At 36.4% G+C, this 16,691-nt stretch overlaps 1 protein-coding gene across 13 annotated transcripts in view; it reads right to left on the reverse strand.

Annotated features, from left to right (window-relative positions):
- Window positions 1–16,691, reverse strand: part of PER2 (period circadian regulator 2) — a 49,631-nt gene that overhangs the window by 22,555 nt on the left and 10,385 nt on the right. For 3 of the 13 annotated variants that reach the window (XM_074912654.1, XM_074912665.1, XM_074912652.1), the window contains exons 4-12: window positions 15,342–15,593; window positions 14,085–14,263; window positions 10,131–10,232; window positions 8,405–8,879; window positions 7,427–7,495; window positions 4,231–4,385; window positions 3,593–3,714; window positions 1,817–2,018; window positions 237–288 (exon numbers count right to left, since the gene is read on the reverse strand). In XM_074912654.1, coding sequence (XP_074768755.1) covers window positions 237–288; window positions 1,817–2,018; window positions 3,593–3,714; window positions 4,231–4,385; window positions 7,427–7,495; window positions 8,405–8,778 — 974 coding nt within the window. In that variant the 5' untranslated portion in view covers window positions 8,779–8,879; window positions 10,131–10,232; window positions 14,085–14,263; window positions 15,342–15,593. Of the gene's footprint in view, window positions 1–236; window positions 289–1,816; window positions 2,019–3,592; window positions 3,715–4,230; window positions 4,386–7,426; window positions 7,496–8,404; window positions 8,880–10,130; window positions 11,773–11,844; window positions 12,266–14,084; window positions 14,264–15,341; window positions 15,594–16,691 lie in introns of those variants that run through there. The other 10 variants (XM_074912661.1, XM_074912653.1, XM_074912656.1 and 7 more) reach the window with 9 other exon arrangements.

Below are 16,691 nucleotides of genomic sequence, written 5' to 3' on the forward strand. Positions count from 1 at the left end.
CAAAGGTCAATATTCACACTGATGAATTTCTAAAATGCAACTTCCTGAAATCTCTTCGTAGTTTTCTCTGTAGCTTCTAGGAGTTAATCAACTGGAGGACAAGCATGTTTTGCCTTATGTTCACATTATGGAAAAGTAAGCAACTTGCATACCATACAGTTCTTATAAAAGTCAAATACTTCTGTAATGCATGGTTTCATAATGTAACACTAAGCTTTATAATGTTGTTGTCTTACCTGATGCGACAGAAAAAAGATTTCTCTTCCATGCAATCCTGGGTAGAAGACTCTAGAAATATTAAACAAATTTCATAACAAGTTACAAATCACTGAAAGGTTGTATTTAAAACAAGAATTGTTACCTAAGTGATAAAAGCTGAATTCTTTGAAAAGTTTATGTTTCCTTAAGTCTCCACATATATTTGCTAAATAATGTACTTCATAAGCAACTAAACCTGAATACGACTCAGATTTTGAGGCTGGCATGTCACAGCTGTGTGCTTTTTAGCCTTTTGCCAAAACCATATCTGAACAGTTCTCCCGTTTGTGCCATTTTTACCAGCTTTTCCACTGTGCTTTATAGCGTTAGCCAAAAAAGACTGATTATTCAAGACTCTGAAATTTTAGGTTTTTCATAGAAGGGCACTAGACAGCTAGATCAAATCCACTTACCGCTTCAAACCCATAAAAAAAAAAAGGACATTTCATGAAGGCTTCCTCTTGCCTTTTAAGACTATCTCCCTGCTCTTCCAGAGTAGGCACAGACTGATTTTACAGCAAGCTCTGGTCTTTCAAAGGCCTCAGTATACAATACTTTTGGCTATTATGTTCCATGGCAGCTGATACATGGGATAGTGTGCATAGTTACACTTACTGCTTTTTTGAAATTTGAAGCCATATACAAACATAACAAAACTACAGAAGATGTTTCAGAGAAGAAATATTTGCATAACTGAATAGTATCTGTCATCAGGATCACATGGTCAGAATTCACCACTGACCCTCTTTTCAGCCAGAGATTGGACTAGAGACCTGCTTTATGTATGCATTACTTCGTATCTATTTAATGCTAATTGCTTTTCCACATTAAATATGGTTGACACTGACTTAACTTGATAGATGTAGTAAACTACAGATTGGAATGTCAAACATTTAGAGCAGACCTTGAATTTCAAGTGTTTGATTCAAGTAGTTTACAGCCATTTCTTGATTCCTAACAGCTGTAGCAACACTAGTAAAACAATCCTCCCACAAATCTTCAGTGCCCCAAGACATCTGATCCTTCACTATTGGCACACCTAACATCATTTTTCTAAGGCTAAAAGAATAGAGATGTGATTACACTTGGGAATGCACAGTGATGTAGCTGAAGTACATCTTTCTACACTGTAATCAAGGTGTCCAGTATTCAAATCATAACCATTTTAAAAGGAAAGAGGCAGAATATTATCCCCTTTATATGTGAAAAGTAATTTTAAAGAAAAACTGTGGTCATTTGATTGACGGTAAGAGTGGAAAGCAAACCCACTATTTACCATGAACACCTACTTTGTTTTCATTCATCATTTGGATGAAAGAGGCACGAGAACAAACAATGACATTCAGAAGACTTGTAGCCAACAGACCAGCCTTGTTGATTTATAAAAAGTGTGTTACACATCTAGCATTTTTCAGAGATATTCTAATAATGCATCTGTGTTATACCCTCAAAAAGTGATGGAGAAGGATGGAAGGATATTAAAAATCAATTCAACCATCCAACACATTTGCGTGACTGAAAGAAGGTCAAAGAAATATCTGCTGTTGAGAACACTCACCAGCTCTATTGCAAATATTCCATGATGGTAATCTGTATGGGGTAGTAGAAGTATAGAACACACTGACATCCTGAGGTGCCAAGAACTCCACAAATTTGGCATTTTTAAAATAACCCCTCTTACAGCGGAGAATAGAAGCAGCTTGATCAGAGATGTACAAAATTTTCCCGGTAATCAAAGAAACAGCTACAGCAAACATATCCTAAAAACAAAAATCTCAAATTATTTAGACAGTTTAAAACATTCTTCACTCCAGTATGTATTTCTTAGAAAAACTTTTAAGTTATAAAAGCATTAATAAGTTCAAAATAAAAATTACAGAAATAGTGTTGAACTGCATCTGTTTAGGGAGCAGTAAAATTAATCTGCTTACGAAGACACAGACAGTAAACTTTTTGAACTATGCATAATAATAATACACTAGCATCTTACTGGATTACAAGCCCTAAATATATTTGCATAAAATTTTATGATGTAGAATGAATTAAAAATTAAGAATTAAAGAGCTTCCAGCTATAAAACGACACATTTTGCTTGTGCTTGGTATAGGCATATTTTACATTTATGAAATTCAACTGTTTTGTGAAAGGCTGTTCACTTTAGATTGTCCATCCATTGCAAAATGAAAAAAAGTGCTCTAAACCACTTGGTAAAATAATGAGTAGACAGGTGAAAAAAGTCCCACACCCCCATACACACACTCCACTTGTATCATTCCATGTTTTCTTCTTGACGTCATAACCTTTAGTGGTCTATTCACTGACACTATATACAAACTTAAGAGCTGTCGTCAGAATACCAGTTTCACAAACTCAGATGCTTCAGATCAACTGAACAATGTTTATATTTAGCTGAAGTTCTCAGCTGTACTCCAGCCTTCCTACTTATTTTACCTTGCAGGCAACCTTAACTATTCGTAGATACAAAAGGCACCTACTTCAAGTGAGGGAACATTCCCCCATCATGGCATTATTTTATTGATTTCAGAACTTCATACATTCAAGGCAGAGGCTTCAGTAAATAAGAAAAGGGGGGGGACAGTAATCTAATAAGTTTAGATGCAATTATTTTTTGAAGACTCCACAACATATCCCTAAAAACCTGGGAATGTTGAAAATAACTAATAAAAATATTCAGACTATCATTTCACTGCTGAAAACTACGTTGAGCATCATAGTTGTTCTTATCTAGACAAGACGACACAGTACCACTGGATCAAACAGTAAGCCTGTATCAGTTGCAAAGACTAGATAAATACCACAGAAGAGGACACAATATGCAGTGATTCCAACACTTTCATCACTTTTCAGTCACACTAACACAAAGAACTGGTGAAAAAAAAATTAAATAACCCCTACTGATAAGGATAAGCTGAAACAATTCAGTGTGCCTTCACTAAAATTTGGAAAGAATTACTCTCTAACTTTAGCAGGTGTTCTAAAATGAAAACTAATGCTGTCTCACAGTGCATTATATCACACGGATGAAGTACATCACACCAGCATTTTTAAGCATGAGATACATTTCAGAGGACCAAGTTGTTTGAACTACTTATTTCCACCTAACTGACAGAAAAAAGCTTAGATCAAGGCACTATTGGCAAAGCCTGCAAAGGCTCAGAGTTTCTGCTCAACATCTCCTGGAAGACAGAAGCCAGCTTCATCAGCCTATTGGCCTAGACACAACTCTTATGTTGTAAAAAGAAGGCATGCCTGAGAATTCCAGTTCTAGAAAACATTTTCAATACACACTTCTGACTTGGGTCACCATACTCACCGCATTTTTCGTGATATATTCTGAGGTTATAGTCTCAACCTCTTCCACAGTGTAAGATGACACATTGAGTCCAGCAGGCTGGGATTCGTTAATCATCAACAGTTGGTAATACTCCTCATTGGCTACATAAGAACATTAAACAACATATATTCAGAATTTAAAATCTCACCAATAAACATCCAGACTGGAAGCAGTAAGTGGCAAAAATGTTTTTTTGTCATAAGCACAGAACAGGCAGTTGGGAAATCTAGATACTATTCCAGATTAGTTTTTCCTCAGTAGAGCTTCCTCATCAGTAACCCAAATAAATGTACCCATCTTTACATACTCATATGTGTATGATTGTATATTTTGGTCTGTTTGACAGTTCAAATAGTATGAAACTGTGAATTGTTTTCAAATTAATTTTCTAACTCAAAGTATCAGTAAAATATCAAGCATCTAGAAAGCTGCTTTAACTCCCAAAAGGGACACAAGTCAACAGAGCCAACAAATGGAAACACCATGAAGACACCTGCTTAGAGAGATTACTCAACAAAATAAATTCAGCTTTCACAAACAACTGCACTTAAATTCCTATTTTAAATGTATAATTTTATCCAGGTTGGCACTATCTAGGTAGTAACATACTTGATTACCTTTAACTTGTTTAATACTTTTAAGGGCATATTTCAGCGTCGTTAGGACACTAGATTTGCCTTTTATTCTCTTTTCAGAAGGAAGGTGAGCTTTCAGCTCTTGTAACGTTTTCAGCAATTCCTTTTGCGTTTTGGCTTTAGTTGACTGCTCGCTACTGTAAGATTAAAAACAAAAAATACAACGTCACTTGAATGCTTGAAGTGACACACCACACACCATCCTTACAGAAGCCCAATTACACTGACACTTGTCACATACCTAAATTTGTACAACTAGCCATATAAACTTTTCCAGTACTTAGTATCAACATTCAGAACTTACAATAACTCTTAAATGAGCTAGAATCAGTTGAAATGAAAGATTTACCACCACCTGAAGTCTTATTGTAAAGTGTACCCTGTATGTGCAACAGTACATATACCCAAGCACCAGAGAATTTTTTTTTTTTTTTGCCAGTCTCCCTCCTCCCTTTTTAGTGGTATTTGCCTTAGTTCCTTTCAAATTCAAACTCAAAGAAATGTTCATGGACTTCAAAGGAGAGAAGCAGGAGGCCCATTCAGATCTTCACCTCCTGTTTGAGCAGGTTCTCATAAGAAAGGTCCCTGAAAAGGGAATGGCAGTGGGAGAGCATCAAGTTAACAGAGAAACCCTTGGGACAATGTATCGCAGTTAAGCACGGCAATACATTAAATAAGGTCAGAAATCTTCACTAAATATGTAGGGTTAAGAATCAGAGGAGGCTGGAGACAGAAATTGCATTCACATTTCTCAGGTGCATGTTCAGAAGTGCTGTTACAGTGTAGAATGACAAACTGCAGAGATTATCACTGCTAACATCAGAAAATTATCATCTTCCTTTCCAGTTCCAAATTATCTCTCCCCATTATTAAAAGTTGCTTGACAAAATCAAAAAGGAAGAGGAAAAGGAGGTAAAGGAAAGGGAGGATAGCAAAGATGGGTGGCAGGTGGGTAGGAAGCAGTTAAAATGAAAAATCACCTTGTCTTTCTCATTGGAGTATATTTTAAAAGCTGATCAGTCAACAACAATCAAGATGATTCTAGAGCTTTAAACCTTCCTAAAAAAAATTCCTTCCCATCAAAAGGAAGTTCTTATTTTACGACCTGATTGTCATGGCTGGTAGTCTCTAAGAAGTTACCCTAACAGAAGAAACGATAGTCTTGGCAACTGCACCACACTGTCTGAAGTGCTGAATAAAGTGGCTTCAGCTTCCACGTAATTTTCAAGAGGATTTCTGAACATTTTTCTGGGAAGTCTCAAAAGTTCTTCAGACAGACCAATCACCTGACAGGTGCTGGATGTATTTCACCAAAAATGCTTGGAAAGTGACAAAGCTGACTTCTACTAGAGAATACACATTGTTCTTGCTTACATCCCAACGTACTATGAGAAAAATAGCATTCACTTAATCAGTGGTCATTTTGTGCTGAGAAATAATGGCAAGGGCTAAGACAAAATAGTACTCTCTTGGGAAACATGTTCATGCTGTATATTAAAATCACATCTACAACATGGCTTGACAGTTTGGACTGATGCAATCAAACAGGGCCATGTTAGTAGAACCCCCTATACTGGCAGTACAGAAGAGAGGGAAAAGATTATGAAATAACTGAGCATACTGCTGGTTTTGTACTCTGAGTATACTTCATAAGAGCGGTCACTCTTCTGCAAGAAAAAAAACCTTTCCTAATTAGCCTACAGCAGCAGAAAATATAGACGATGGGCCTCCTTGGAAAAATAAGTGATACAACTTGAAAATATTTTTCCAAAGATCAGTAGCGTCAGGCACAATGGCCAACCACAGGGAAGGCATGACATGCAGAGGGCAGAATAAGCAAGTTCTGTAAGATAGAGGAGCTTTCCATTTTGCTTTATGTGGACAGTGAACTGGAAAGGTTCCTACAGATATTAAATTTGTTGGTTGGTACCAATATTGAACCCAAAGCCCAGCAGTCTTTGAATTAAAGACTAAACCTATAGCTTACCAGTCTGTTAGTATTCTCTTAGGATGTCTAGAAAATGATCTTCATAGTCTCCTATTCCCAAAAGATGGTCAGATTCTGCTCTGTAACCCTCTAGCACTGTGCCTGCCTGATAGCTGGGGAAAACACTGTACTATCTGGATACCTATTTATTTCTGAGCAGAGAGCTATTAATAAAATTTAAAATAAAGATGTATCAGAAAAACTGTAAGAAGTAAACCCCCAAAAACCTTGCAGTGGAGAAAATGGAATCAATGGGAAAGGAAGATTAGGAGATGAGTTTGGTTCACTCTGTCTTTCATACTAAAGAACATGAACACAAGAACACAATTTCCAATTGAAAATACAGCATGGAACAAGATCTCCAGGTGCCTGCGAGGCAGACACAGAAAATAAGTTCATCAAGCACTAAATGCTTGCAAAGGGGTAGTTTTAATTTACCAGGTAGAAGCACTTCCAGGTAGGTACATGCAGACAGGGATCTTAACATCAGTAAGTGATAGCTAGATATCCTTGATCTGTTCAGGATCAGATTTTGGTCTCCTGATCAGAAGCTGACTTAAAAAACCCCTAGAAGTACAGTAGGGTGCTCGGAAGTGTCCTGATTTGCACCATCAATGCCACTAGTTTTATCAAGGCTATCAAGGTCAGAAGCAGAGTTCATACAGAGGGATTCCAGCAGCTGATGTTGGTTTACCCTTATAGACTTGAGGTTTGAATCCTTGCAAATGGAACACAGGAGAGGCAGATGATACAGCTGCTGGACATCAGAACACATCCAATTCAATGGGTGAATTCTGATGTTAGAACACTACGAGGTTGTCCCCAGGCAAGGGCTTCAGACCAAATTCTGAAGAGCAGAAAATTTAAAGAAAAGCTTCAAAAAAACCACTAGAGCTGAAGCAATATTCAAAGTGAACCATAAAAATACAATTACAGAGTTAATCTACCAAATCAATACAAAGTAAGATGACTCGAAAGATTATTGCACAACTTGCCCAAAACAGCAACAAAAAAGCTCTAATTTGACAATGTGTTTCATTGGTTATAGACAGGAAAAGAATCAAAGATAGGACTTCTTGCATACTCCTCCAGGTTTAGCCAAAAAACAAAAAAAACAACATACAACACTAATTTTCAGCATTTAGGATTACATACATGCAAATAACTGAAAATATATGCACATTAATTTACCTGCATCCACTGCTAGACTGATTGTGTTCAGAGTTCGCAATCATCAGACTAAATGCATTTGAGCTTGAACTAGAATAAGGAAAGACAGAATAGATTAATATTAGTAAACCTAACAATTTTTAGTTCATTTTAGCTTTATATTTTCCTATTAATGATTGGCTACCTAGAAAAAGCCCACTTTAAAAGCTTCTGCCTGGTACAACAAATGGAAACTACAGCTGTTACATATTTGTCTAAGAAGGTGACTCTTACCATAGCTTTGTTCTGTACGCCAGGGGTTCTCAACCTTTCCTTCACCATAGACCCCCTTTGAACAACTTTTGTGGCTGCAGACCACCAAGACTTAATTCAAGATTTAAAGCACTGGACTGCATCAAATATTAATTTCAATTTTCTCGTGAAGGGTCTTCAAATTTGGAGAAAGGGAAATAAATAAATCTGTTAATGCGCACACTCCAATTATAGTATCTTTATTGCAGTGATTCCCACTTGCTGCGGGCCAGACCAAATGTTTCCGGGCTAGACATTCCTCACCCCTGCTTTAAACCTTCACAGACCCCCTGTGACAAAATCACAGTCCCCCAGGAGTCCATGGACCACAGGTTGAGAACACTGCTGGACACTAAGTGATTATTGAAAAGATGAAAATAGCACATTTGTATCCTTAAAAGAGACTGACATTTTTTGATATGCAATTGTAGGAGTGGTTTTACAAAATAATATATAAATAAGACTAATTAAAACACACAATGTTGAGAAGAAAGGTTCAAATAAAGCTAGCCCAATGGAACACTAGACATCTTCTCTTTATCAATTATATCACACAGTCTACATCATACAAGAGTACAAGTTAACTAGAACACTCAGCGTCAATATGAAGATACACTTTATACTGTAGTTATTCAGAAATGAGATTCAAATCAAAAAAGCCTTTAGTGACAAAAATTAAAGTGAAATTTATTTAATATTAACTATTACCTTTTATGACAGTCTGAAGATTCCATGAGCATTGCTGAATCTTTCCCATTTTCATCAGATTCATGGCCATGAGAATCATGCCCACTTGAGTAGTTTTCATTTGTATCATTTCCACTGAAGTCATTTCCACTTGATCCACTGCTCATTTCAATATCTTCCTGAAGAACTTCATGAGAGTGTTCAGGCTTTGTCTGAATTTCTGAGTCTTCAGCAATCATCTGGCTATGGTTATTTGCAAGTCCAGAATAATCACTCATTTTCTCTTGCTCTTTTAAAGAGAATGACGAAGAAATGTTTTCACTGATACCAGGTTGCTGCTCAGGGTTCTGCTCCCCAGTGCTAGAGTAGAACCCCCTGAACTTGATAGAGTCCATGGGACACTCATTAGAAACACTGACAAGATCAAAAGCAAATCAAGCCATATTCAGAATTTTCTCTCTGTACAAATTCTGTTTGGAAATACAGACCCACAAATCTGAGAAGGGAAGAAAGGAAGAAAAAAAATTATTTTCTTGTTTGCTTCTGCTGACAAACTGGAATTCTTACTGACTGATGAAATTAAAAGTGATATCCATGGTTAATATATTCCATATTTGAACAGTGAAAAGTTTAAGTTAAATATAACTGCAAAACTAACAATGTTTTATCATGGAAAAGGTATTTATTTTTTAGTAAAAACCCACACAAAAAGAAGTGGAATAAACATTAAGAACTCCCTAAAAGTTTAAATAGTCACTTGTTTTCTCTTCTCCTACTTAATACTTGGCAATTTTACTGCCTGGATTTAGACAATAGCTATTATTATTTTCAGTGAAACCATTCCCCTGGCTTCCAGTTTACCTTGATAAACAAAAAAATTACATTCAGACATCAGAGGATTCCTTGTTTAGTTTGGAGCTTGCTTAGGTTTTATAAAATACATACTCTTGTATGTATTTAAGATCAGTTCTGCCATTTTGACCAATTCTTCATTTCTTTTTTTGTACAAGAACCCCATAGGTAAGCAGACCAAACACACAGCAGGAGCAGGGAAACTAACTACACAAACCTGACTCTTTATCAACAAAAATTTCTAAACCACAAATAAGCCTGAGGACATTTTTAATCTACTGATTACCACTAATTCGGGGGAGGGGGGGAAATCTGCATTGTTAGAAAAGTAAACTTAAAGCAAAGCAAAAAAAAAAAAATCCATCTTTGAAGCAAATTCTAATGCACCAGGCTCAAAAATCCAAGTGTATAAGGAAGTGAATTGAGAACAGACTAATACTGAAGAGCCAAAAAAGAAGTACTAGAGAGCAGTTCAACTTTATGAATAAAGATATTTAATCTGGCTCATTTGCTTGTCTATTTCAGCAACACACAGAGGCAATACTGCAAACCCATGAACTAAGATTCTCTGAACAATGTAATTCATCATCAGGAAAAAAAAGAGTTGCTTTTAAAACAACAGAACCATGTTTGTTCCTTCCTCTCTGTAACTTTAAAATATCCAACATTACAATTGTTGGCTAATAAACCTCTGACTAGAATAACAAAGTTAGTGAAAAAAAATCTACAACTAAGTTTTACTAATATTAACTGCAGCAGCTTCCTTTGAAACACAAATAAATATATATAATTTTTTAGAAAGCCTGTAAACATTTAAAACACACTATGACTCAACTTCCCTCTGCACACATACCCCCACTCCCCCACCCCCCAAAAAATGAAACTATTTTCTTACCCTCCTAATTGCTGTATTTCCAGACATTTTACATTTAGTTTGAGTTTTTCAGAAGAAAATACTATTCGTCTCCTTGTTTGGCCAAAGTAATATGCAAGATATCTGTTTTCATTTGAAAGAGGAAGTGTAGTTTAAGAACATTCATTTAAGCTATCAGTAATGGTATACAAATAAATAATATTTTTTCTTTACAAGATTATTCACTAGTACTTCATTATAGGTCATAATAAAAAACACCCTTTGGTTAGAGTAAAATATACCAGTATTTCACTTCTCCACTTCAAGTACTCTGATCCAGACTATAGACATCCCATTACGTTGTTGTATTGAACAGTAGTATACAGACAGTAAATGATACTTTAGTAGTTCTAACAGGATTTTTTTTGACTAAGCAAGCCACTTCTGTTAAAAATTACATAACTGGAACATGCAATAAAAGAATATTTACTTTTAGATGAAGCTAATATATTTCACAATGGCACACACTCTGGTGGCCAATGATTAACTAGATCAGACAGTTCATCTCTGATTTAATCTCTCTGGTAGACAGAGCTCACACTTTCACTTGCCTTTCTTAGCTAGATATTTTAATGAAGTTCTGTCCTTGTCTGCTCTCGCCACATATGGTCCTAATGAACCTGACTAGTTAGTGATATCCATGCTACTATCTGCAGTATCACAGTCCCTGCTGAACAATGCAGGGCTAACCACAACTCATTTTGTCTGAGAGTGACTGAAAACATCAAAGGCCTCAGGAGAGTGAATACAGAAGGTGGCACTGGGGATACTTATATGGACTGCACATGAGACAAACCTCCTGTTACTGTAAAGGTAAGGAGCATTCTATAAATGTTTTAATCCATTCTCAGTCAGTTCTTACCACTACTTCAAGTACTGCAGAAATAAGAACATCTGTCTAGTTAAGCAACTAAACCCACTCTCAAGAAGCCATTTCTCACCTGTCATCTGTACTATTACTTCTTAGAGGGCACTGACATTGTGAAGTTCTGTATAGGATTCAGCAAGTAAAGATACTCCAGCACACTACTCAGCTAGCAATGGGATGGCTTTTTACCTTCTCTGTGAAGGTTAAAGGTAACCTTGGAGATCATCTAAAGCATTTTATCCAGTTCAAATAAATGCCTTAGGCACATCAAAATTACAGAAATTAACCCCCATCATGATTAAAATGAAGCTTTTGGAAAACAGACAGCCACAGCATCACCTGAAAAGGAGGGCTGACATATAGTAATTTAAGGGGAAATTGAACATTCTTCATACTATATTCTGTGCTCAAGGTATGGATTTCCTCCTATTTTTTTGACCAAATGGTACTTAGACCAAGCTTCAGACACAAGAGAAAAACATACTGCCATAACCAAAACAACGCTATCTACTAGTAAACTATGTTACATAATTTCTTTAGAGGTAGCAAAAAAGGCTTTAAAAAAAAAAAACCACCCAACTTTGGGCTGCTACACTTAAATAGCTTAAAAAAAGCTATATAAATGACTATTGATACGCTCATAAACATGAACTGCCAGAAGACAAACTCTAAGCATATCCCTTAATTCTCTGAAGATAATTACCTCAATATTATAGTAAAGCATATATCAGAAAAACTGTGCTATTTATGGGAAGAGCAATGATCGTACCACAGCTTTCCTACTCTGAATGCAAACTTTTTGTATTTCAGTCTTTAAATGTGACAAACCTCTTCTCCTGAATTCTGAAGCCAGAGTATTACACAGGCCATAGTATCTTCAGCCTCAAGAATTGTCTGCAAATATTCTTTTGGAACAACTTTTCCTTGGAAAATTATTTCCCCAGTCTTTTCTGTAATCTTTGGAAGTTAAAGAGTCAATGGAATTGTGCCATAGCTAGCATGCAGAATCTTACACAGTTTGAAATCCTGAGCTGTTAAACCACTGATGAGTAATTTCTTCCACCTCCAAATATCATCTATTGTCTCGTCTCGTCTCCCCTCTTCTTTCCCTGACACTTAGGCTAGCTCCTGTCAGGTATTTATAGGAAACTTCAACAGTGCTTCCTTAGGTGGGAGAGAATCATTCCCCCAAAAAATATGTATATAATCTGTCCAATAACTTTTGAGCAATTTCCTGTGCCTCCTTGAACAAGAGTTGAGTAATCCAATGAGTCAACATTTCAGGGTTTTTAAAATTATTTTTATTTTAAGCAATGAGTTCAAACTAAGAGAATCACCAACAGAAGAGAAACAGGTACTGGCCTATAGGAGATACCATGTGAATTCTGTTCCTTTTGATAGCTGGCAGAAACTTGTGTCAGGAAAAACTTAAGCTGTGTTACTTCTGTCTCTAACTAGCAACATGCTGGAGCTTCTGCAGCTTTGCCCACAGTAAGCAGCTATGCAGTTCCTACATAACTACATTACAGTGACTACAATTTGGACCCAAAGGACAATGGTGACAGAAGCAAAAATGAGTAACTCAAGTTTGACCTTTTTAAAGGTATCTTTCAAGAAGAATTGGCTCAACTCCTTGAGACGGAATGCTGTTCTTAGGCAGGACTGGAAGATTAATATCACTGAAAACAGTCTTGCACAAAACAACTTCTGTTTCAAAATATCAAAAACGTCAGTGCCAGAGGCACATACCAGAGTAAGGAATACAGGAAGAATAAATAGGAAGGAACAAGAAAAACATTATGATAGACTTCCAAGAGCTTCTGGGGAATGAAGGAATAGCAGCGTTTCTTAAACAAGAGCTTGTATAATAAAAAAGCCAGGATCTTCCAAAGTAGCAATGTTAATATATGCCATAAATTTTGAAAGATTTTAAGAAGAGATTGGAATAACTGTGAAAAAATAACAGAATGGCAATTACCCTTTTAGATTAAAACCGATGCATGTGGCTAGACTTTACTGTCAGACAGAGGAAGACCTTAAGTAGAACATCTGCATGCATACACACACAATCACCATGCAAACACTTCAGGAGCACAGAGGATCAGTCATCCCAGAGAGATTAATTAACACTGAAACTAATCTCAGTCAAACTGCCATAATAAACTGCACATATTAATTCCATTTATACGCTTGAATAAATTTCCAATCCATAACCAAACAAGAATGAAAAGGTAAAAGCTAACATGCTTTTCCAGTCTGAGGCTCTCTCCTGTTACCACAGTTTGAGGAAGGTAATTAGGTCTCATACCAAGTTCAGTAAGCAAGTGAAGAGTCACATGGAAACAGAGGAAGAGCTCTTTTAGATTTGGTCTTGAGAGAAGTACATTAAGCCATTTTTCCTCTTTATTTGCTACTCCATCTTTCTAAAATTTTAAGGGAGGTAAATAAACTTCTTAATCTTAAATTGGCACCAGTTAAGCTTGATTTTAAGGCAACTGGCTCATAAAAAAAATTCTACTCTTCTAGACACTCCCAAAGTAACTCTGGCAAAGACTAGAACTCTTTAAGACATTGATGGAGTGTATGAAAAAGGCAACATAATTCCACTGAGCACTAAAGACAAATGTAGGCATTAATATGCCAGGTCAGACATGCAGAAAATGTCTTTGGTTATTCATTAGCTACAGTAGCTCCTTTATCCTGTAGTAAGACAATGGGAACAGCCTTAACTTTTGTGTTCCCAGAAAAACACACTAAAATATATATGTACAAATGCTGGAAGAAATATGCTCTTGAAAAACCCTCTTAAAAAGGACTGTAGAGCACCACAGTGGCAAATTTATTTTGAAACTAGGACATTTAAACTCAAAAATCTTGTTTCAGCAGAGATCTGGTTACATTCAGAGAACAAATTTTTCCAGATTTCTTTTCACACCCAAAAAATATCATGTCTAGTTCTGGCATTTAAAGAATGAAAAACTAAAAATCCAGAGTCAAAATTATCTAATTCACGAACTAAGAGAACATCTGCAGGTTTGAGTCTAACTCCACAACTAATATGAACTTACCGATATGCCCAAATGAAGCAAGCGGCACACCACGGTTTATGACTATACTTCAGACATGTGAATATCTTGGAGACTCTTAACTGTACCAGCACCAATAGGAGACATTCCTAATGGTCAGGATTCAATCTTGCTGATAAGATTTTCAGTAAAAAGAGTTTCCACAGGTATTCTGGAGATTGCTTTGCAAAATGATAAAAGTTCTCATTCATATGACAAATAACTAGCAGCAGTTTAATCATATTATGCAATTTTAGAGAAAATTGAAAATTAACACCTACAATGAATGCATTCTCCCTGTGCAATTAGACAATAATTAAATGCTTGGTAGTAGCAAAAGGTTAGGAATAAATGTAGAAAAACAAACAATAATCCAAGAAGTGACTTGTCTAACTGTACAACTTCACCAGCAATAACACTGAGAGCTTCACTTTTTTGTGGCAAGACAGAACAATAGAATACCTTCACTAGAATGAAAAAAAAAAAAAGAGGCAGTATTCTCAAACTTCACTATGAGAAAAACTAACAAAAGATGCTTAACAATTTCCTGAAAGAATGTTTGAACTGAAAAAAAAAATTTTTTTAATAGATTCCTCATCTCACTGCAAGTCATAAGCAAGTTTTCCTCTGTTTCTTAACAAGGAATGAGGTGTTATTCAATTTTCTACTCTGTCAACAAAGTTATCATCATCTAGAATACCACAAATGCTTCCATAAAATCTGAATTCCACAGCATTCATTTCACAATTTGTTGATAAAGATTCACCTTTCAATTCAATCCTGAACACAGGACTGTTATTTCAGTAAAAGTTAGTAATATCTCTATAAAGGTGATCCTAATTAACCACTGCTTACAGCTGTCACTTTACAACAGAGGCACTAATGAAGACATAGCCTTAGTCCAAGTCCCACCCTGAATTTACAGCAGCACCTATAGTGGAAGAGGTCAGGATAAGCACCAGGCCAGGGCTCTTGCATCCACAGGAAGGATGCTTCCAACCAGATTGTTTCCTCAGTGAAGAAACTCAAACCTGAATTTAAGAGTAAGAATGGTTTTAGGCTAAAAACGTGTTCGCTTCAAATAATATAACACCCAGTTTATACCCAAAAAATAGTTCTGAATGAGTATCTATGTGACTGAAATCACAGTTCTAAGATGAAACAAACAGAACAATCTAATCTCTGCATAACCTGTAGGAGCGTGGGACAGGAAGCATCTTTCTACTAACACAAATCATAACAATTATGCATGTTTCTTACCTGTTTTTTCTATGAAAAGATGGTTAATAGTGTTTATCAAGCTCCCTCCCAGCTAGCATCAAAAGCACGAAGTGCCTAGGTCCAGAGTCTCCCACATGCATTTAATTCTTGTCTCATCCTCTTCTACTGGAAACCTTTGACCATTACAGAGTCCGGACACCTCTATAACTATAAAATATAAAAGAAATACCTGGGCCCCCCAACAGTGTCCTCTTCAAACAGATACCAGAGATGCTCACAGTTATACCATGCCTATGCAGATAAATGTTGGTTAAACATGAAACTGTCATCCAGCAGAAGAATCAGATACAAACTTGCATTTTAAACATTTGTGGTCTAAAATGAGGTCTTACAGTTTTAAAATAACAATCTTCTACACTAGATAAAGCAACCCTTCCAATTCACTATCAGTACAATATCATACTATGTACATTCATAGTATGTACATGGTCCACATGGGCTGACACAGCCACTAAGAATGCAGGGCCAACCTCCCCAGTAGATAAGAGAGCAAAACGACTGAGGGGAGCTCAAAGTGCTTAAGAAGTTTGGTTACAATAACATTTTAACACCTGAACTAAATTCATCTACGTTGCTGTAGGCTTGACATGAGCATTAAAGAGTTTACTAGGCAGTTACAAAATTTCAATACACAGACTGGCTGAGGTCAAACAGGACTTCTGGAGGTCATCAGGCCGAGTCACCTAGCGCAGGCTGCCCAGGAGCACCTGCAGATGACTTCTGAATATCTCCAAGGATGGAGATTCCGAAGCCTCTCTGGACAATCTGATCCAGTGTTCACTCACCCTCACAGTAAAAATAAAAGTTTCCTTATGTTCAGAACTCTGTACTAAAGTCCATCAACACTATTATTCTTCCTAATAAAAACAGTTTCCCAGGGAGAATACTGGGAATGTCAGCAGGAAAAAGAAAATCTGAAAGCTCTTCTATTAAATCTAGGAAACTAAGTCTACTGGTAAATGCCACTGCCATATAACACAAAGAAATAATAGAATAAAAATCGGAAGTTCAGGAGACCAACATTTGTGTGGCTAACAATTACATCACTTTTAGTGCTTCATTTGAATATGCAGAAAGAATGTTTGGAACAAAAATTTGGAACAGTGTTCAAATCCCAAGCTAACCATTTTGGAAGACAGCCCATGTTAACATGCCTTAATTTAAAACGCTGCACGTCTACCAACTGTTAAAAGTACATTTGTGTTGGCCAGACTTAAGGAAGAATTTATTCACAACATTCCATTCTGCATAACGTCACAAAGCCAATACAAAGTCTACAAGCCTCGGATTATGATACAAATCCGAGTACATTGGTTCTTTAAATGTTTT

Source organism: Athene noctua, chromosome 8, assembly GCF_965140245.1.
Source record: "Athene noctua chromosome 8, bAthNoc1.hap1.1, whole genome shotgun sequence".
NCBI lineage: Eukaryota > Metazoa > Chordata > Aves > Strigiformes > Strigidae > Athene > Athene noctua.